This window comes from Odontesthes bonariensis, chromosome 2 (assembly GCF_027942865.1).
Source record: "Odontesthes bonariensis isolate fOdoBon6 chromosome 2, fOdoBon6.hap1, whole genome shotgun sequence".
NCBI classification, from domain to species: Eukaryota; Metazoa; Chordata; class Actinopteri; order Atheriniformes; family Atherinopsidae; genus Odontesthes; species Odontesthes bonariensis.
The window spans coordinates 12,004,992-12,027,846 of NC_134507.1; the positions used below are offsets into that span (position 1 = coordinate 12,004,992).

General features: G+C 37.9%; 1 protein-coding gene across 16 annotated transcripts in view; it reads right to left on the reverse strand.

Moving 5' to 3' along the window:
* The window catches only part of LOC142391472 (neurexin-1a-like), a 250,712-nt gene that overhangs the window by 98,741 nt on the left and 129,116 nt on the right, over positions 1-22,855 (reverse strand). For all 16 annotated transcript variants that reach the window (XM_075477362.1, XM_075477349.1, XM_075477315.1 and 13 more), the window contains 5 exons: positions 21,731-21,853; positions 20,740-21,121; positions 18,654-18,844; positions 17,885-18,058; positions 13,014-13,133 (listed from right to left, as the gene is read on the reverse strand). In XM_075477362.1, coding sequence (XP_075333477.1) covers positions 13,014-13,133; positions 17,885-18,058; positions 18,654-18,844; positions 20,740-21,121; positions 21,731-21,853 — 990 coding nt within the window. The remainder of the gene's footprint in view (positions 1-13,013; positions 13,134-17,884; positions 18,059-18,653; positions 18,845-20,739; positions 21,122-21,730; positions 21,854-22,855) is intronic.

Here is a 22,855-nt window from a genome sequence, read left to right on the forward strand (position 1 = left end):
TAAATCTGAAAACCAGAAAAAGATCAGAACACAGTATTTTTATGAGATTTGACAAAAAAAAACAACAACAAAAAAAAAAAAAACATAAAAAAACTACCATAATACAGTATGCCATCTGGAGGGGTCAGGATATATCTTATTTCTCTGTTGTATCTCATATACAATTCCCATATAATCGTAAAAACGAACTGCAGTACAAAACAGATGCTGCAGACATTAGGCAAGTGTGCTGCTCTCACATTCTAGAATCTCAATAAGTTGTTTTAGCCACCTGGTGCTAAAAAGTCAGCATCATGGAACAACTGCTCTGTTCTCATTTGCAATGGTGAAAAGGAATGTTCTTGCTGAATGTGTTTACACTTTTATAATTATCAGCAGTGCAATCTGCATAATTACCACTAATAAGGCAATCTATCAGAGCTTCTTGCCAAGGGCAACAACTTGACTTACCATGTCCTGAAGTACAGACTTTTACAGAGAAGTACATTTTGACATTTATGTTTTGAAACTTAATGTGAAGGCAAATGAATATCTGAATAGCTTTAAATTTATTTAAATGTTTACTCTAGTTGTTAGTGCAAAGGCTGTGTTAGTGCAGCAATTGTTAATAATAACGTTTCACCAGTTAAGAGATATTAAGTTTATCATTACTTACTTGTTCGTGTGTGCCCCCAAGTGGCAGAACCCTAAACTGCATAAAAGGTATGTATTAGAAAGCCAGCATCTTATGTTTGATAAAACCACTGGAGCAGGTGATTACAATTCAATATTACTCAAGAATATCCCTTTTCTTAAAAGCCTCACAAATGCATCATCTTACTGCAGAAATTCACACTTAAAACGAAGAGAGTGCATTGTAATCTGATACACTGCACTGATTCTGATCAATTCCTCAGATCACTTCTACCAGGATTTACAACAGATTTAGTGGTTTGTCCTTTGTTCTAATCATTTTGTCGGAAATTTGATAACTGGAGTATGAGAGACAAGAAAAAGAGAGACGAAGGGTATAGCTTCAGGGAAAACCTTCACAACTGAAATCCCTCTGCCTGCACAGAAGCAAACACCTGGGACCACAACCTAAACTAATTTCAGCACAGTTACAGAGCTCAGCCTCTTTAACAAGATGATTGTAAAGTATTGGCCACAAAATGAGAAAACAACCTTTTATGAGTAAGCTTTTGCCATTAAACACTTCTTGTTTTCATATCGTTTTTACTCCAGATCCTGTTGAGATAAATTAGAAGTCTGACAGAATCTCAAAAGCAGCTTGCATTTGCGTCCATTTAAGATCCAAAGGATTGCATCTTTAATACGTGTGATGCTTTGAGTACAATTCCATTTCTGGGTTAACATCTCTGTTTTTCTTAGTGTTAGTAAGATACAAAATATTTTTTGTTCAATCAAGAGGGAAGAAGAAGAGATATTTTTCAGATATTGTGGCCAACTCTTCACTCTCAAACTAAGACTACTGATCAGTGCATAAAGTGAACTTGGCTTAGAACTTTGGTTTAATAATACCTTGAAAGACAGAAGGCCATAAAAGTACAAGAACAGAACAAGAATTTCTCTCAAGCGGGACTGTATTCACAGTGGATAAAGCGGATGAGATCATTTTTAGTTGACTAGAGGAAAACTAGAGGGAGAAGGAGATGGGTGGTCTATAAGTACCTGATGTAACTGAAGTAAAGTCTTTAAATCAGCTAAAGAGCTATCAAGCAACACTTTATCACACATGGAGAGACCTTTCAGGGAGCCCAGACACTTAAAGCGTCTTCAACAGAAATGTTTCCTCTATTCAATAGCTACTATGATGTTAACTGTTTGGAGGAAATATAAATGAATTATGTATTGCAGTTATTAACATACGCATAAGAATTATGAAAGGGGCAAATTTACAGTACTACCGATGTTGTCTACGCAAGGGAAGTTAGTGTGCTGGTTGCTTTTGTTTCTCTAAACAGATCTTGCATTCAGATTAAGTCAGGCATGAACCAGGTATACCTGCTGTGAGCTGGAGTGACACATCTGTGTCAGGCTCAGCAAAACATGTGTCTTATGAATGAGTGTCTGGAGACATGCATCTCTTGGGAATAATGTATTCTGGTAGGGCAACATACAGTAGTGAGTCATGTGATCTAGATATGGTTATGCGACAACATTTATATCTAAGCATCTAAGAAATGCAGAAGTTGCCATCATACAAAACATCATTTACTACAAGAACAACTAACTGTCACAATTCGAACGTCTAGCTCAGTGCAAACAAGTAAACACCGAATATAGTAAGCAGCTGTTACAATATGTGTCAAAAAGACAAAAAGCAGAGAAAGCTAACATCCCTGTCAAAAACAAACAATATTAAACCTGGGCTCTTTTCACAACTGAGTTTTGAGTGAATATCAAACGTGTCATCAGACATTCTAACACATATCGCAAACACGGCAGAATGCGACAGAGGAGCACACAATGCACTGATGCTGATGTGTGCAAGCGTACGGAAATAGAAACACAATGCTGCCTTAGTCATCCTGAGATGTGACATGACAAGAACAGGCAGATACATGAAGTAAACACTCAATGCACACACACACACTCACACACACACACACACACACACACACACACACGCTGTACAGTATTTCAACACAGAGGGAGGCCAGAGTGTCAATACTGTTTGTGAGCAGAGGACCTTACAGGATGGTGGCTGTCTTTCAGATTACTCTGCTGCATCTGTTAGAGTGAGGGGAGTGAACTCTGACTTGAAAAGGGCAAAGAGGCATCGGCCTGCAGGTTTCTAATTCATCTGTACCTCGGCATCTCTTTCTTGTGATACAAAGCACCTAGGCTTATGGTTCAGATAATGACCACAGCCATGACTACTCTTCCTTATGTGATTAACGTTATCTGTGCATAACTATCTCTCATACAACAACAGCTGTTCCACAGTGGGTGATTATTGTATTAAAGAAATAGAGCATATGTGCATGTAAGCTATGAAAAATCAGCAAATGCCTAGTTTATATAAAATGCAGCAACTGAACAGAGATTTGTGCTGCTCGTTCTGTTCATTACGCAAGCTGTGAGGGCAACATAAATATCAGCACTCAGGCTGATAAAACAACACTCTAATAGGAAATAATGGTGATGTAAAAGCAAATCTGAAAACTGCAGTGCGTGATGGTGTCAAAAAATGACTTAATTTTTTACTAAAAAACAAATCTTCACATCAATTCTCATTCAACCCAATGCTAATTCTGTCTCAGCTGAATTAGACATGATAATTAATTTGATGAAGCTACAAAATAAGGTTAAAAATAGCTTATTCAAAACCACTCTTTGCTGCCGTATTTGTATTAGGACACGTTAGTCTCAGGGAGCAGCACTGACTTTAGTTTACAAGTAAATATCTATCTCTAACATAATGCAGATATGTCTCTGCAACACAGTTTATCATCACAAATGCCCAATGGCTGCAGTCAAATAACGATACTGTTATTTCTTTTCTTGTTAGAAATGTACAAAGCGAACACGCAAGCGAAATTCCTATTTGCACACGTGCACCCTGCATAGAGCATCCTTTCCATTGTCAGCACTGGAGTGGGCCCAAACTACATATACAGATGATAAACCGATGGAATTTTGTTTTTCATTGCACATAGAGCTGTTTGTATAGCCACCAGGCTCCTTTTGCTCCTTTCACTCATTGGATTCTACTGGCAACAGAAGCTTTGGAATCTTTTTTTTTTCTCCTAATGCAAAAATGATGCCACAACAGTGTTATTCATTTCCATAAATACATTTAAATACCACATTCAAATCAGCCACAGAGGAAATAACATTGAATTTTTTTTGTACCCAAGTGCAAGTAAAGGTTGGGCATGTGTGTTCATAGATACGTGTGTGTCAGTGAGGGAATGTGAGCATGTGTGGTGATGATGATGTGTCTGAGAATGCATAAACCAAATCCTAACTGTCAGTGAGAGAGATAGGGGTCACAGGTCGGCAGCTTTCTGGGAGCTTTCTCTCTATCTCCTCTGACAGTTCCTAAGATGCAGTGGGCAGAACGTCTGTCTCTCCTGAAATCCATCCCAAGTACATCATTCCCTGTCTCAAAGCATTTTGTCTTGAACAGGTCAAGGACGGACTGTAGCTCCCTTCTGAAGGCCGCAGCATTTTTGTTAATGAGCCACTCTACTGTACTCCAGCTAACTGGGACAAAAAAAAAGGAGTTTAGTGGGAAAAAAAATAATGGGAGTTTCCGATAAATGAGAGCATTTATAAAGAAATTGCTTTAGCTCTTCTCAAAAATTGCTTGCCATTTTTCATGACATTAATTCCTGCTGGAGTAAAAAGATCAAATAAAAGAGTGACGGTATCTACTCTTATTGAATAGCCATACTTATGTGCACACACATTTTCAATGCATTAATAAAAAAAGGAAGCAGCTTATATATTAAGAGAGAATCCATCCACATACCATTGGTTAATAGACGTACCCCTTCATATACAGAGTTTATTCATTGAGGGTTTCTGCTACTGCTAATTATTAATCAAATGCTTATTCAAGTACCAGGAAGATATCATAATAACAGTATTAATAATACTGATAAAAGAATAGACAAATAAGATGAACAGTCACAGATGAATGGAGGGGTTGTCTGTTCCCTTATGGCTCTCAGCTTCATTGCAGTAGTGTAACTTCACACAAGCCTCACTTTGTGACTCAATAAGTCATTTTATGCGTTCGTATTTCATATTTCTATTCTTTCTTGTTGGAACTTTTAATGTAAAATAGAGGAAGAACCCAGAGTTCCTTTTTTTGGGGGGGGGGCAAAAACAAGGGAAATAAAATGACTCACTGTAATAGAGTTAGCAGTCACCAGACCAATATAAGTCTTTCGCCTCTTTTCTCAATGGGAATGGCTATAAACACATTCAACTGACCACAAAACTATAAAAATATCAGATTTTCATGCAGCCATTTTGGTTATTCTGCCGATTTACGCAACCTCCTGCTCATCTGTAATAAAGTACTTGATTTTTTTTAACATCAGCATGCTACCACTGGGCAGATGCAGGACGCTGCATGGGGAAGGGGAAAAATATTACTGGAAGCAAAGCTTTAGCAAAAGGTGATCATTTGGTAGAGAAATTGCTAAAATGAAATCAGCTGTGTAGCTTCAATGCAAAAAGAGGTCCATGAAACATCCAGATGTACTTTTACAGTAAAAGCACATGCAAGCAACAAATCCAGTGGGAAGCCAAGCCAGTGCTGACCCTTCCGATTTGTGTCTAAATGATTTCTTAGTGTTTGATTAGCCAATCGCCTAAAGCAGAGCGTGCGATTTATATATTTGAAAAGCCTTTCACATACACTATGTATAGGGCTGTGACCGCAGCTGTCTGTACATGTCTATAGTATTTCACGTGCTCTATTATACCAAAAACTGGAACTGCTGGAACTCAGCAACACTATTTCACAATAACAGACATGAACATAGTTTCAGTCACATTGAACGCTGAAGCAGACAGTCTAAATCATGCAAAAATATATTCTATACAATCTGACCACAATCTGAACAGAGTCTTGTTTCAAGTTGGGGGAGCTGGCACCAAATGTCCTGTCTAAAATATATTTCAAGCCCATTTAACAGGTTCCTTCTCTAAATGATTCTGTCAAGACAGCTCTATCACCAGTACTCAGTTTGGCTAAGCCAGTGACTGATCTGTGTGCGCTCTCCACCCCTGCTGTCTTCAGATAAGACGAGAGTCTGATTAGTCCCACAGATAAAGTGTGATTTTCTTGTGTAAAACTACTAGAAGTAAGTGTAAGAGTTCAAGGACATTTCCTGGACTGAGAAGAGCACTTGCATGGTCTAAGACCTAAAGGCATATTTTTTATTTTTGTTGAGGGCATAGCTGCACTGAGACAAACTGAACAGTTGTTTGTTAGCTCTGGAGCCTGGCTGGCATTCAGCTGTTGAGATAAATCCCTTAGTTTGCTTTGTGACAGCATTTTACAAGTTGTAGATGCTCCTTTGGCTAAACTACAGATATTGTACACGACCTGTAATCCTCCACTGATCTGTACTTTATCTGAAACTTTGGAGGTGGCTTTGGAGTTGACTCCTAGAAAGAAATCAAATTGAATACACGGCTGTAGAACAGGTAAAAAGAGTGTGGGGTACAGGAAACATATAAAGGAAATTAAAAACAAGGCAACGAGTCCACACTGAAAGCTTTTTATTAAAGAGCCACAAAGCCATATGAAGTCCTTGAGCTTCTTTGAGGCTACTTTGTGTAGGAGTGACTCTGTCATTTTGTGAGGTAAAAGACAACTGCTTAATAAATACGTAAAAAGGTTCCTGCTACAGTGTCTTTCAGATAAAAAGCATGACAGCACGGTGTCCACTTCTTACTCATTTCCAAACCACCACCAATTAAAGCATGTTTTCCCTTTTAATTCTTTTAAAGCTGTCGTCGGCAGGTTTTCAAAATTCCGAGTCTAAAGTCGGAAAATTCGAACTGATACAACTTTCAGGTCCCTCCCCCTCTGTGGACGAGGTTGTGCACGTGAGTTCACACCATTGTGCGCGCACACAAGCTGGGGGAAGACTCACGCTCAGCATGGAAGACGTGGTTGGTGACTGTTCTGCTCAGATAATAGATAAATAATAAACCTAACGTGATTGGTTAAAAACAGCCGGGCGCGCTCGATTTTTGCAAGCACGATTACAGGCTTTAGAGGGAGCTACAGAATTCGGGATTTTTCCTAAACAGCCTATTTAATATTCTACTTCCAGAATCCTATGACAGTGCAAGCTAATATGACTAAAAAAAAGTTGCAGACGGCAGCTTTAAGCAAGCAGATAGAATTACTTACATGCAACCATACCTATTCAATTTCCAGTTCTCAAGAGGTCAAAATGAGCAGAATTCTCTGTTTGACAAACTCAAGATTTGTGGTTATGTTTAGAACTCTCTCTTGCTCCACAGCTCACTGTAGACAGAAGACCTTTTTCTCTAAGCCAATGGTGATAGAAAGCCAGGCCTATAGAGCTCCCAAGGTAAAGTGTTAATGTTAATAAATAATATCCTCCTATTCTTATCTTTTTGAAGTGGAATGCTAGATTACCACCATGTGTTCCAACAAGGAAGTGTTACATCACTATCACTAAATGTATGACGTAAATCAAAATGTGACAAAATATGCAAACAAATACCCTAAAACTGCAGACCCAACCCAGTCAATAGAAAATGAATTCCATATGCACTATGTACAATAATCTAAATCATTCAAAGCATGTAACATACATATGTATGTATATATTTATATTTTCCTGATTGTTTGCATTTTCTTAATTTGCTAGTTTTCTCATCTACTTCTGCACATAAAACTGAGTTAGCTATAACTTTTAAGAGGAGGTTATACTACATACTCACAGAATTAAAAAGGAAACATATTACTAATTTCGCATATTGTGCACAGAAAATGTGTGTGGAAAACTTTCTCGACATTTCAAATGTGAATTTTAGTCTCTGTCTGCACCTCAAATATTTTTTCTTTTTTACTGATCTGAAAATGATGTCGATTTCCCTTGAATGTCTCACACTACAACATTGTCAAGTGTATGTCGGCAGAAGCCATACATAATTTCAAGTAGTTATGATAAGTACAAGCAAGCAGACTTTTTTAAGGATGTCTCTTGCCACAGATCTCCTGGGTCGCTTGGAAGCCCGAGTTTATGAGAGAGGGGAATATTCAGTGGCACTGTGTTTCCCGGCAGGATAGTTTAGACTTTGTATCAACAGTTTAATTAGTATTGTGTTGTGGAGGAACAACAGCTTCTCATTTCCTGTCAACATGCCCCTCCAGGCTACCAATTAATAAAAAACACCTCAAAGATTAGTGTCTTGCCACTGCGTTGCAAAGAGATTCTGATCCTAGTAGATATTAAACATGAAGACAGCTCAATATGTGGGATACTGGTGTGACCACATACTGGTAAGTAACACTAAAATCGTATTCAGACAATCTTGTGACACTCAGTAGCACAACAACTCCTCATGCAAACAGAGTATTTGTGAGGTAGGGGATACACTAGATCTCTGCCACATCATACGAACAGGCTTGGGTAAATTAAGCAGTTGCATATATAGTATGTCAGACTCATCTGGCCCCATTGTAGTGATGCTTCTCTGACAAGTTGAAGCAACAATACTTCACACAAGCATTGTGTAAGCATTATCGGTTCTATGTTTCACCATCACTCAAACGAAGAATCAGTCAAGTGAGTACGAAACTCAAATAAAATAATTCCTCTGACAAATCTAAGTTTTTTAACACCACATCTTGCACAGATGTGATTACTTGAACAAAGTTACAGACATGTAACAACATCCAAGGTGGGAAGAACCGATGCCTTGTTTCCATGCCAACAGCCCTTGCCCACATATGGCCACTGCTTTCTGGCACAGAAACCCAATTAAATTCACATTCTCAATCAGCGTAGAGAAAGAAACTGAAAATAATCAGGCCAGACAGTGATCATTCATGTTAAGCTGGAAGAATAGGAGACATTTTAAAAAAAAGATTTAAAAAAAAATAGGTCAAACAAAAAAAAAACGTCCTCAAGGTGATGAGACGTGATAGAAATAGTGAATAGTGAGCGTCCACGTGGAAGCAGCCGCTACAGAATATGTGTGGAAGAAGCTGGAGATCCACATCTCCTTTTACGGCTGCAGGCACTGAAATATACGGATAGTGTGAAAGTGGATCTAGACAGAGCATAACATCAAATACTTTCAATTAAGCTTCTGCTGCATGTAGGAAAGTAGCTTGTGATGTCGATCTTTCAATCCACACTTCGCTCTGTCGGGTGGCACTAAGCCTGGTTTACTGTTATTAAAAAAGGCAAGTACAGGCAAATAATAACAATAATTATAATAATTATAACAATGTAAATAATGAGGGTAAGTAATTCGTTTTAAAGAGATTTTCTATCAAGCTTTCGACACGTAACCTGCCAGTCTATCAATTCATGGAGGATTTTGTTACTCTGATTTCAAACTAGGAAAAATATAGAAGATGAATCCATCAAGATGAGACTACATTTTCTGTTATCCATACATGGTGATCATATTGTCTTTCAATAAGTAAAAATCAAATATTTTTCCAAGTTGCATAAAAGGAATGTCGGTTTCGCTATCTAGCCACATACTGGCTTAAAAATCGACCAGTTAAACATTACACCGAATGTGTAATAACTTTTGTCAGCATGTATGCACATTAGAGCGAATGGCAACTGGAGTGAATGCACAAAAACACTTAAGACTGATTCTCTCATATCTCGGGGCACAATGTGTGTTCAAAGCCTGGACAAGAGTTCAATACACACAAGGCCCAAATATTTTCAGAGCCATAGATTTAATTCGCTGAGATGCATTAAAAGATCTAGAGCAAAGATAATATCTCGTCCATGTGACAGCAGGCTGTTAACTTTAGTACTTCACCAGTCTGTGGATAAGTAGCTTTTCTTTTACCCGCCGTCCTAGATTTCTGAACATTCTTAGCTTGTAGCCATTTTGAAATATTGATTTGAATTTTTGCTCTTGCAGACTGATGCAACAAATCAGTGTAAGAATGTTGGTTCTTCTGTATTACTTACCAGACATTGTTATACAACATAAAGAAGAGGTACATGAAGTAACACAAAGCACATGTTTTAACTTTTGTATGTGCTTAAGCTGAATGAGAGCCATAACTATTATCATCAAAAAAGTACATGTCTAGTCTAAAGCCCTGGCCAACTATCCTCAAGGCACCAAGACAATAGAATGTGCGCAGACTAAGACACATTCAAATCTAGTGAGAGGGGCTCATCCTTACCCCTTGGCTACAGACAAAGGGGCCTCGACTGAAACGCAACATCTATTGTTGATATGATATTGACATGGCACTAATAGCTATGGCAATAAGACAGGGCAGAGAAGCAGCCGAGCGAGACAAAAATTGTATGAGGGCAGGGTGTACCCCGTGCTGTGGCCTCTCCGCGACCCACTTTATTTCAACAACAAACACCACTCTGTTTGTCTTTGTACATTACCCTCAGATGCTTGACCACTGCAGGCTAATTCCCTCAGGAGGTCCAGAGTGGAGTTTAACTCCCATCTACAAACACACTCATGTACGCACATGCACAACCCAAACAGGCCTCTGAATTTAATCTAGAATAATCTTCAAAAAACCCCAGTGGACATTATAGAAGACAAAATGTAGTATGGCAATATCAACTAATACTCATGCCTAGTGTAGAGTGCTTGTAACGTTTTGCTTTTGGCTAATTATCATCATCATTTTGTACTTGAAAAAAAGCTATGATGACTTCACACACATTTCTTGTCACAGGGCCAGAGACAAAACACAATGGGTATTAAACAACATCCTATTGGCATCACAAACAGCTGATAAAGATAAGACTAAATGTATGCTTAACACCATTCAGAACAGTCATAATTCTCTCTATAGAGAGAAATCTGATTCATCTTTGACATCACACAGCTTGTATAATTTTTTTTTTCTTCTTCCAGACACCCTGACTGTAGGTATCCACTGGAGATAATTGGCTCTATAAATAAAACTCAAAGACTCCATGTCCAAAAAGCTGAGACACACCACTGGGAGTAAACGTTTGAGGGATGATGAAGAGACAGACAATTTTTATTCAATCTATTTCATCACCTTGCCAATCACTCTGTAGTGAAAATATGCAGCTCTATTCTGAGAAGTTAAGATGCTTTTATCAAACTGCATCACAATCAAGGCAAAGCCGTGAAACTGTGAAAAATGAAGTGATAAAAGCAAGACTTTAAGGCAGTTTTGATGGTTGAATTATTATCAATCACAAGTATTTTATTGAATACTATTAAGATATGAACACTTTAATGAATGTTGCAAAAAATAACATTGTATAATATCAATTGCAGCACAACAATATATATATATATATATATACATATATCTGTATGCTTTTAATTTTGACTTTTTACAAGATATGAGGACTTCCTACATAAAAATGTTTTTTTGTAAAATGACCCCAAAGAAATGTGTTAAATCATCTCAAGTGTTGGTCAAAAAGCTGAAAAGTAAAGCTGGACACAGCTTTAGATATTAGAAGCAATAAAAGAAAGTTAATTTGCAGTTAATTTAAAGAAATTGCAAAGTCTTAACCAACTTCTATTTAAAAATGGTGTACATTTTCAACTAACAGAGATGAAATCGAATTGTATCACCAGGCATGATGTCCCTCGTGATTTGTGACTAACAGATGAACAATTCAATCCTCGTTTTTCCTTCTCGCAAATTTTCCTTGGCAGACTCAGGCCGTCTCGCATCACTGTTCTGTGAACTTGCCCAGTTTATCTACAGTGAAAGAGATTTCTTGAAAAGCATGTCATTACAGCCGCATACCGCATCCCTTGAGCCTGACCATTGATCCAGCCCATTGTTTTGTCAGGGTACTCAGCAGGTGGAGCACTTTGCTCAGATATAACACAAGCACACAGCTCCTGTGAGACTTCCTGCTATCAATGCTGGGAAAAGAATGAATATGTATGACAAAGCGAAAGAAGAAAAAAGTTTCTTGTCCCAAACAAGGAAGGGTCACGAGGAAAATACTCCATAAGTACAGTCATATTCCTCTGTTGATACCATCTCTGTTGATTCCTCAAACACAGTCTGAGGAAAGAAAGGTACAGCAAAACCAGTTGAGAAGAGCTCTCAAGCTCACATTTCATGAACAGAAAAATCATTTTAGTGTTATCACTGGTTGCAGATTTGTCGAGGGTATAAGGCCTGCACAAAAATCTATTAATGCCTTCTGCTGATAACAAAAGACAGGATCTTATCAAATGTAAGAAGTGACATGGAATGCATTAACATTTATGGTGCACTCGCCTCTGCTTTTGTGCCATTTCTGGAGGGCCCACTCTGTTCCTTCATTCTTAATGCAGTTCAACACTCTGCCCATCCACCCCTTACTGTGTGAACTGCTGCAGAAGAAATTAATGACCAAACAAACCCCCCGTATGCCTGTTTTGCATAAGAAAGTAGCCAATTCTTTTAAAGGTAGAGCTGAATACCATAGTTCTCTCAAAAGCTTCACATTAAAGAGTATTTAAACCTTTAACCTTTGAACCTTTAAATTACATAATGTGGACTGGAACATTTTAATTATATCAGCCAAAGCAATAGGGTTGAATGAGTGCATTTTTGGTGAAATTACAAAAATTATAAGAGCATTTTTTTTTTTTGGTCAATATAATGAATTTGTTTGCTCATTTGACTTGGTGTTTTACATAACAGAACATGAGTGTGTGCGTTGCTCCCTCTAGTGGTGCATATCTGAAATTTGAATAAGCTCTCACTTAACGCTCCCATATCTCACATAAAGGTTCTGCCCTGCAGAGTTGCATCACCTCTCACCTCCCTCAGTAAAGACAGGATGTATTCCAAGCAGGGCCACATAAATGAAAACCAAATTCAAGGTTTTGTTTTATTTAACCAAGTTAGTTCTTGAATTGAGAGTTTAAAAAGCAAGAATATTATATTTTAGCAAAGCATTCCATTTGGACACGAAGCAAGCAATAACGAGCTGGAGTTTGAATGCTGTGTGGAAGCACGAGACAAAAATAGCCCTGCCGTTGTTGGTGAAACCCATCTCTCATTATCTAATTCTAACAATTTCCTGGACACAATTAACTGAGCCTCATAGAGAGAATGACTCATGCAACTAAAACTGTGAGATGTGAATGAGACACAATGAGGGATATTAAGTACCTATAATAGAAAAAATAAAACCACTGAATCTCACAGTATGAGGGCCCACGAATAATTAACCTAAAGTTATACTGTATTAACTCTGTACTTTAAAAAAGAAAAAGATAATAGACTCAAGGAAAAAAATCTGAATGATTTAAACTGACAGATGAGAATCAGTGTAGAATCCTACCATCATTGCAAAGAGGTCCTCCAAATGTGGTCATGCTGCAGTCACAGCTGAAGCCCTCCCACTGTTGAAGACACACACCCTGGTTGGCACACGAATCCTCTTGGCACGTAGTGCTGGGGCCTAAATAAGGGGAGAAATAACAACTGAGTAGTGGACAAACACAAGATAGCAGTCAGCAGATTCAGTGGAAAGTAAAATCAAACTTCACATAGAGCAGACTGAAAACAGGCGTCTTTAAATGGAAAGCATTCAGAGAACAAACCAACAGTACTAGCAGTTCAATGTCTTGTAGTTCTTCCTATTGATGCCGTTATAAAAAATGTATGAGTTTGTTGCCAAGCCAATGCTTAGAGCTTAATTTAATTCAAATCTATTCAATAAACAGACACAACTAAAACTTCACAGATGCAAAATAACAGCCTAACAAAAGTTTCACTTTATGTTCAAACAACCTTTATGCTTCGATTAATCTGGCTTTAGTAATATTAATGTTTAATTTAATATTTCTACATTCAAGCATTCCAAAAGAAAGATCTTTAAATCGCTAAATGCTTAAATAGCATGAATTACGTTATAGGCATGTATATACTGTAAACGTTTTGTAGATCTTAAGTCATTTTTTGTATAGCGTACATCATATACTTCAAACTATTATTTCCTTGTTCCTAACTATCATGCATCTTTGACCAGCTGTAGCGATGGTTTGTCTTCAAATAAAAAACATTTTGTCTTGCATACCTGTTAAAAAACAGTGTCTGATCACCTCAAAGCATCATATTACCAGTGGGGAATGTGCTCTTGTAATAGCAGTAGGAGTAAATCCACATGCTTTGGCAGTTATCATAGTCATCATACCCTCGATCTGCTGGTTTTTCTGCCAGTCTGTGACAGTACACAAAAGGCATACGGATGGACAGACTCCATCATTTAACCATCATCTGTCTGTGCTACTTAGACCTAATTCAGTTAATGGAGAAATGTTAGTGGAATGTCAGGAGTTCATAACAATGACTGCATTTATTGAGTGTAGTTAGTAGTAATTTTGCTTGTATTGCCTCACGTTACAACCATATTAAACTGTGTGAAATACACAACAACAGCATATTTATTCTTTTGTATAGATTTGCACCTTTGCAAGGTATCAACAGCAGTTTCTAAGCTCGGGAAAAAGAGTTACCATTTATTTTTCTGAATAAAGTGTAAATAATCGTGTGGCCACTGTAGCTGCTGTTAAGCCTTAGCAGTAACTATGGAAACTGGTTATTAATTTGACCTATTACTGTAGCTCTCTCAACACTGAAACAGCAAAAATGGTAAATTCCATCAAAACCACATTCAAGATTATGTCATTGTCTTAAGTGTACTGTTTCATAATGTTCCCTGAATTGTGACCGACATGGGAATCATGGATCGACAGGTAAGTCTGTAGCAGCACACTTATAAATGTTAATTAATGGGACAGAAATCTCATTGAAAAGCAATCAACAAACAGTAATACATGTTTTTAGAGTTTCCGTGTCTGTAATGCTCTGATTTTGAAAGCACTGGTCCTCAACATTAAAACCACTGACGCATGAAGTTCATAACACAGTTTGGTTACGATGTTAAAATGTTACGTCGACACATAGCCAGCTGATCTACTCGTGTGCAACTGCAAGCAGGAGGATCCAAAGGATCTTTTGCTTACCCCAAAAAGGTTGTGGTCAATACTCCAAATACATTACACAAAGTTAGGCAGGTAGTTTGAATGTTGTGACTGATTGGCTTAGGGTTCAACAAAAATATGGGAGAAATATTTAACTTCTAATCTATGCTCTTTGCAACTACTGTCACAAAATTGCTTTATTATTACTTTATTTAAAGTTGTCAAAATGTAGAGTTTTAGCAGTAACATGTTAAAAGGCTGAACCTTTCTGTTCAAAAATGCTCCCTACCACTGCAGTGATCATATGGTGCAAGAGACGATATTTATTAGTATTGTATTGTGGCATTGATAAACACGGAGCTTATATGGCTGGCTGAACTAAATTCATGTAAAACAGAGAATTTACATTTTTGGTAATAACCTGAACATTTTTTAAAGAAAATCCATGCAGGACACAAGTTTGTAGTTAAGACTATAAAGCATGCAAATAAACGATAGATAGATAGATAGATAGATAGATAGATAGATAGATAGATAGATAGATAGATAGATAGATAGATAGATAGATAGATAGATAGATAGATAGATAGATAGATAGATAGATAAATAGATAAAGTGAAACAACATACAATGTGTGAGTTCAAATCAAATCATGAGCCCCATAGATACAAGATGATACATACCCATTTGCCTGACAAATTTGGAAGTTTTCTTAAATGCAACGAAAAGCTGAATTTGTAATTTGTTAATTGGGTTGATCCCTCATTTAACAGACATGTGTGCAAAAAAAACAACATGATTTTCAGTGTTTTCATTGAGCAGCTTCATGGTATTCAGAAAATATGAAAAAAATCTACAATTTGATGCCAGTAACATGCTAAAAAAGTTGGAACAGAGGCATATTTACCTTTATGGTACATCAGGCTTCATTTTAATTACACTGTTTTTAAAATTTGGGAACTGACAATAACAATTATCGCAGTTTTGCAGGAGCATTTTGTGTCCATTCTCAACGGCCCCTGGTCAGATTTTTTCACCATACACTTTCAGTAGGAGACAGATCTGGACTATAGGCAAAACAGTCGAGCACAAACACTCAGTGTCTATGAAGACACACCATTGTATGCCCTGCTGAATGAGGTCTGGCACTGAAAATAACCACAAAATTCCAGGAATGGACATCACCCTGATGGCAGTATATGTCTCCCTAAAAGTCCAAAATACACCATTGCGTTAATGGAGCCATCACACATATGTAAGTCCTCCATGCCACGGGCACTAATACATACTGATATCAGCTAAATTATGTTTTTTTCTACCTTTTCATGATATGGTATGATGTAACACAGACTCATCTGACAAATAAAGACTTCTTTATTGGTCAGTCTGAGATGAGCTCGTGTCCAGAGAACTCAAAAGGGGTTTCTGTGCAGAATTTATATATAGCTGCCTTCAGGTTACATGTCTAATGATAGACTGTGCTGCATAACAATGGTTTTTCAGATTACTTTTGATCCCAAGTGGCCATATTGATTATGGTGGTATGATGCTTCCCATGCATGCATGATCTACTGAAAGTTCACTTGTTATGCAAATTCAAAATTGGTTTCCAGTCTTGGATCTTCTAACACTATTGTGAACTGAGACGTTGAAAGATCTGCTGATCAAGAATCTTCCAAAACAGTGTTAGTGATGTTGGCATTAAATTCTACAACCGTTTGAATTTTCTAAATAAAGTGGAGATGGTCATAGAGAATAATGAAAATAGTGCTTTGCATTTGTGTCTGTTAAATAAAAGTTCAAAAGAATAAACATATTACAGATTTATGTTTTGGTTTCTTTTTTAGGAAACTTCACAGCTTTCAGGAAACAGGGTTTTTAGATGAATACCAATGGGACTGCGGCCATTCCACATTGAACGAATGGCAAACCAGGGTGTCATCTTGTTTGGGAACATGTGGACATTGTGGGAATAAAGACTTTGGAGAGGTGGAGGCCAGAGGTATTGCAGATGCAAACGGAGGGAGGGATATCAGACTCTGTAACAATCAGACAAAGCTACTACCTTGCAAGTCAGCTTTCATCAATGCAACTTTTGTCGGCAAAATAATGGAAAAGGAAAAGGCAAAGTATACCAGCTGTTAGTAAAAGCACCAAGGCGTCAGAGATGGCGTAACAGAACACAGACTGTGAGGGCAGGAGAGACAGAGGGAGAGATATTTGTCCTTAGAATGAATCAAAGGGGAAATATTTTATGGCATAATGAAGTTACAGAAAGTAAAACTGAGGAATGTCGTCATTAAGAGAAGTGGACATATATTTTTTCATAATTGTCTGTAAATTATGCTTCCATAGTGATTCTTTTATGACAATCCAGTGCAAGTGTTATCATATCCATTTAGAGCATGTATTGATTTTGTGTGGCAGAAATTGACAGTAGCAAGTTTGACGCACCTGCACAGCTGTTGAACTGGGTTCCATTCTTTATACCGGCACATGAAAAGATCTGAGGCACTCAACAGTGAAAAAATGTGCGGATGAATGGTCAAATTAAACTAAGTGACTGATGCTGAAAAAAATAAATCAAATATTGTCTCTGTATATGGTGCACACAATATACTGGGCAAATGATATTCATGCAAGCAACAAGGGCTTCATACATAATTCAAAAGGATTGCTTCTGGCAAACTCAGATACAGCAAGCATGCATAGAGTAAAACAGAACGGGGATAAAATGAGAAGTAATGCTGGCAGTACAAATATGGTGGGGAGAATAATCAGAATAAAGCCAAGTGAAACATAAATGATTTTCTGTGGAAGAGTGTCCGAGGTTGAATCATTCTAACAGAATAATAACACACTTTATGGATGTTAAATTACATGCCACAGGTTGCCAGTGTGGGAGCCTTAGTGGCTGTGTCACAATGTGTGTGTGTGTGTTTCTTTCTAAAATATGTATGAGATGGGGAGGACTTGGCAGTAATGCATGGAGTTACTCTAATCCCTAAGATACTTTTGGGCAGACACAGAGAACAGAATATTCAAAGAAAGAAAATCTAAGCAGCTCTAGTTTTATCAGGGAATTTTTTTTCTTGGTCGGAAATGTAAGCATCAGTTAAAAATCAGTCAATACAATTCAACGCAAGAAATGCACGTCAACTCCAGACTAGAAAATATTAAAAACGTAGAGACTGTTTTCCCCTTAGCTGGCAGAGAGATTGCTCACCTTCACATCCTCTCTCTATCTGTCCCACACAGTCCAGAGCATCTGTCATCAAATCTGGGAGGCGCCCATTCAGATCCACTGATGCCAAACAACCTTGAAAACCTTCCTTGGCATGTACCAGTTTGGGCAGCTCCTTGAACATCTCTTTAGCCACCCCGCCAATATAAAGGTCACCTGTAAAGAAGTTAGAAACATGGCAATGCTGACCCCTGGTGGAAATACATCTTAGTACCAAGTTTGCCTGATCGTCGTCACTGCAAATGATGAGCTTTTCAAAGTACAGTCCAATTGGACAAGTACAGAAGCTTAACCATTGTTCACCTTGCTTAAAAAAATCTTTCAACTGCATTTAATAAAATGTTCCTTTTTTGCCCTTTTTCATATGCTTTGTTCTGCATTGTTTACATTTAAAAAAAAATATTTTAAAAGCATTTTTTTCAAGGGAGAACACTAACTAAATTAAGACAAGGGTTTTTCTGTGTGAATGAAAAATTCTTTAAAGTAACTTACATCCAGCGTTGGTCAGCTTAGAACGAATAGTCTTTTCTGTTAACTTCCAGCTACACATACTCATTATCAGCTGAGGAACTGAGCAGGTGAATTTTTGCTTAAGGCCACCGAACTGCTGGTAATAAGACTGCCACTGGTGCAACATTTCAAAAACAAACCTGCTTTTCTCCTTTTTGGGCCCCTGTTTCTTAAATCTAACAACATTTATGAAATGCAATTTTAAAACATGTGAGTTCTGTATGTGCACCGGTATACCAACCCTTCAGGTCCAGGTTTTTGGCTCCCGAGGTTGTCTGTGTAGTAATCTTGGTATCGATCTTGACAGTGTGCAGATTGTTGGTGTCCCTGGAGATTATGACATTGTGCCACTGGTTGTCGCTCAAGGGTTTATTTGAGTTGCCTTTAATCAGGTGGGCTCCATTCCCCAAGTCAGACACATAGTGCAGGTAACTGGAAGCAGATATTGAACAATATGAGAGGACTATGCAGCGTAGAGGTATCCAAAATAATAGAACTGCAGGGGTCAGGTCGAATAGTCAAGTAAAGGAACCCCTATTGTCTTTTTCTGAATTCTTTTTCTTGGCCTTGATGGAACATGTCATGAGATCAAGGAAAGATAGCGAGAAATTCTTAAGGACTCAGAAAAAGACAGCCACCTAAGGTGTGACGTGGGCCTGCAGCACTGAGACTACAGCTGTTCACTAAATATTGAATCTTATTACATTGTTACATGATGGTTGTCTAATATATTAGAGATAATATAGAATATTACTTTATCATCAAAGTTCATAAATTAAAAGTGAAAGAAACATTTAAAAAAAAAGTGAAATATAGTGTTATCGCAGACTGCTCACTGTCGCCCACTATCACAGCAGCAGCTGTAAGGCCTTGTCGGAAGGAATTATATCCTTTCGCTAAAAAATGGATGGTCCAGTGTATGTAATACTAAAGGAGATTTAAAAGGAAGCATTGGAGCTATTTTCCTTAGCATTTGGAGAATTTGGAGAAACAACACTTCTCATGATTGCTCCTTAGATACTTCAGGTGATTTCACACACTCAGTAAGGTTCCTAAACAAAATAGACTCTTCCACCAGATCTCAGTTGCTGCTTTATGCTTTAGAGTAACAGTAGTTTAAAATACCTTCTTTGTCACCATGTTCAGTACGCAAAAAAAAGTAGAATGAACATCTGAAAACTTGAGTAAGAGTACGCTTGTGTTTGTTGTTGGCAATGGTGTGTGAATGTCAGTTCAAAGGACAGTTCAGAAAGCAGCGCTGTCTGGAAAGGTACAACTGCTGCTAAATGGCAGAAGCAACAAAGAGTTCGGGCTGTGCTGAACAAATGAACCTTAAATTATTTGGTTTACAGGCAATTTATGATTTGTATGCTCCTTTAATTAGAAAGTTTTGCATGCTTTGTGCATTGAATGGCCTAACTTCAGGCATTACTTAGAAGAAGATTATTCTATAGCCCCATTTAAGCAACAAGAAATGCACTCTTGTGTATTAGATTCTCTTTTATGTTGGGCATTAGCTGTTCCTTCATGAAGATTAAAAAGCACAGTAATAGCTGACAGCTCTTTTAGTAAATATTCTGGCGCAGAGGTGATAAGAGAGGAATTTGAAGTTGCACGTTGCTGGCATTAAAAGCTGAAAAGAAGTATATTCTTTTTAAAAACTGTCATGTGTATAAAGTGTTGCAGTATTAAAACCATAATCCATTTCTATGAGGATTCCTATGTAAACAAACATCCATTACACATGTATGGATGTTTAAAGTGCTTAAAGCTTCTCTTATTTGCTAGACCATACGCCTGCTGTCAGGTACGTCTGCCTAACGAAAGCAAAGCGTGTATAAAGAGGAGAATTGTGAAGTATTTGGAGCCCTGACAGCTACAACCTCAAAGCTGAAACCCAATTGCCAGTCAGATCAAATGAAGCATCAGTACTCGACATATTTTCAAGTGCTGGTTTGACAAAATCTAGAGAAAGCAATGTTCAAGCATGGCAGCAGATGCAATACATCTCCTCACACCATCAGTTTCTGAACTTACCTATACAGACATGTCTACCTTTACTATATCCCGAGATCTATCCCTACCCTGAATCTCCTTTCTCCTCGCCGTATTTCCAACTTTAATCCCTTCCCCTTCAACCGGTTCTCAGTAAATCACCTACTCTATCAAGACATGGTCTTTATTAGAGAGCTGTCACTTTAACATCTAAAAATGCTACTCTAAGCACCAGATGCCCAGTGTATCAGAAGTGAAAGGAGCTGTAATAAGAGAAGTCACTCCCAAGTTTCTGCACTTACAGTCAAGCACGATCAGTTGCATCCACTTACCCTTTGACCAGCTCCACTACAATGAAGTCATTTCCATCCCCACTGTTAAACAGGATAAGTCCATCAGGGGAGGTGGTTTTAAACTGAAAGAAAAGGTGCATGGAGTAGTAGGCCTGCAGAGTACTGAGAGTCACATAACTGGAGCGCGACTTGAAGGTGATGGGGTCAGCATTGATGTTCTTGAAGCCGATCATGGCATTGAGCTCACAGTAATCAATGTCACCATTTTTACAGAGGTCTATATAGGCCATTCCATTGAAGGAGAGGCTCTGGAGGTGGCCAATGAAGTTGGAAGGCACCATGGACATGACGCGCTTCTCTGTCACAATACCCGTCTCAATGTTATGGAACTCCAGCTGGGTGTGGTCACCTGCCATTTGACCTTTCATCCACAGAGGGAGGGAGGGAGAGAGGGTGTTAATGAAGGTTTGGGACAATTAAAGGGGTACTGCATTGGCCATGTAGCATTTACTACAGACCCTCTCTGACATTACCACTGCAGCTAACATCAATTGCAAACCTACATTTGTATTTAAAACAAACATTAGGTAATACAATAAAGCAAACAATTCAATGTAGAGAATTCTAAAGTTATCATTTCTTTTATATTTCAGTTTTCTACTCCTAAAGGCATACAATGTCTAAAGGACAATTATCTAATTAGTTCTGCAGTAAAAGCGAAGAATATCATCAACTTAAAGGTCAAATTCAGCGCATTATGCCTTCATTGCACTTAGTAATCATCTTTAGCTTTTGATTTAACATTTGAAATGCATTTAAATAAATAAAAATATTCCGTCCAAAATGAATATGTAAGCCTCATTAATAATGCTCTCTAAAACAAAAATAAGCAATGCAGCACCTGGTCAGAAAATGCTTTTATATTAAACAGTCTCAAGATGCCCCTTTGGTTAAGTCAAAGATTGGAGCAAATTAAAATTGACATGTCATAAAATACTACTTTTTCTGGGGAGATGAGGATGAGAAGTACCTTCTACAGGTGGAAGATCATCTACGGTCAGTTTCAAACTCTTGCCTCTCCTGAACACACGCACAGTGTGCCACTCATTATCGTTCAGATTCTGACCCGCAAAAATTGTCTCTGGACCTTTGCCTGCGGGACAGTCCAAACAACGGTTAACAGACATGCACACACATGCGCACAGGACAGAGAGGCTGAAAAATAGTGGATATAAACAGAATTATACAGAGGGGAGATAGAAAGGAAGACTGAGTGAATGAATGAGGTAATTCAACAGAGGCAAGTGATATTAAGGTAGACAGTTAATGGCCCCTAAAAACACACTGTTCTGACTTGCATTTGCAGCCTCATTAGGCAGCGCATCAACTTTCTGAATTCTCACTCGACATCGTTTTTCTTGAAGCAAGAGGAGGGAGGCAGTGATCAGGATGTTTTTACAATAGTTGCAGTTTTTTTCTATTTATTTCTTATTTGTGTAAAAGCTAGTTTCCTATGCTTTTATATACACATAAAAACAAATTAGACCAGTCATTCTATTATTTCATGGTTTTTATTTTTATTTTTACCTTTAAAAGAATCCTTTCCTGCCACTTGGTGGCAGTAAATAACTACCAAAAGGCTATGACTGAGCACGGCATTTCTCTAACATCGACCACATGAAAGGAAATAATGGTTCAGAAGGAAATACTTGCATAATAATAGGAGTGTGCTGACTGATGAAGAGAAGCTTGATAACTGCCTGAAAGTCCAGGCACCAAAAAGAAAAAGAAAGAAAGAAACCAACAAAGAAATACAGAATGTGATTTTTATCTGCGCCCTTTGTGAAATTGAACAAATTATCTTAAAAAACTCTGACGCACGGTAATTGAATCCATAATTAATTCTAAATTGCCATCCAGATGACTAACATTCAATCAATAACAATAGAATATTACTATCATTCCTCAAATGGATCCCAAAACCAGCATATAAATATTGCATTAAGTATGTCACTGTGGGCTGCACCGCCGCCTCACAGCACGAGGGTTCCTTGTTTTTAATCCTTTCTGTGTGATCTCCCCATGTGCGCATGGGTTCTCTCGGGGTTCTCTCCGGGTACTCTGTCTTTCTCCCACCGTCCAAAGACATCCGTGT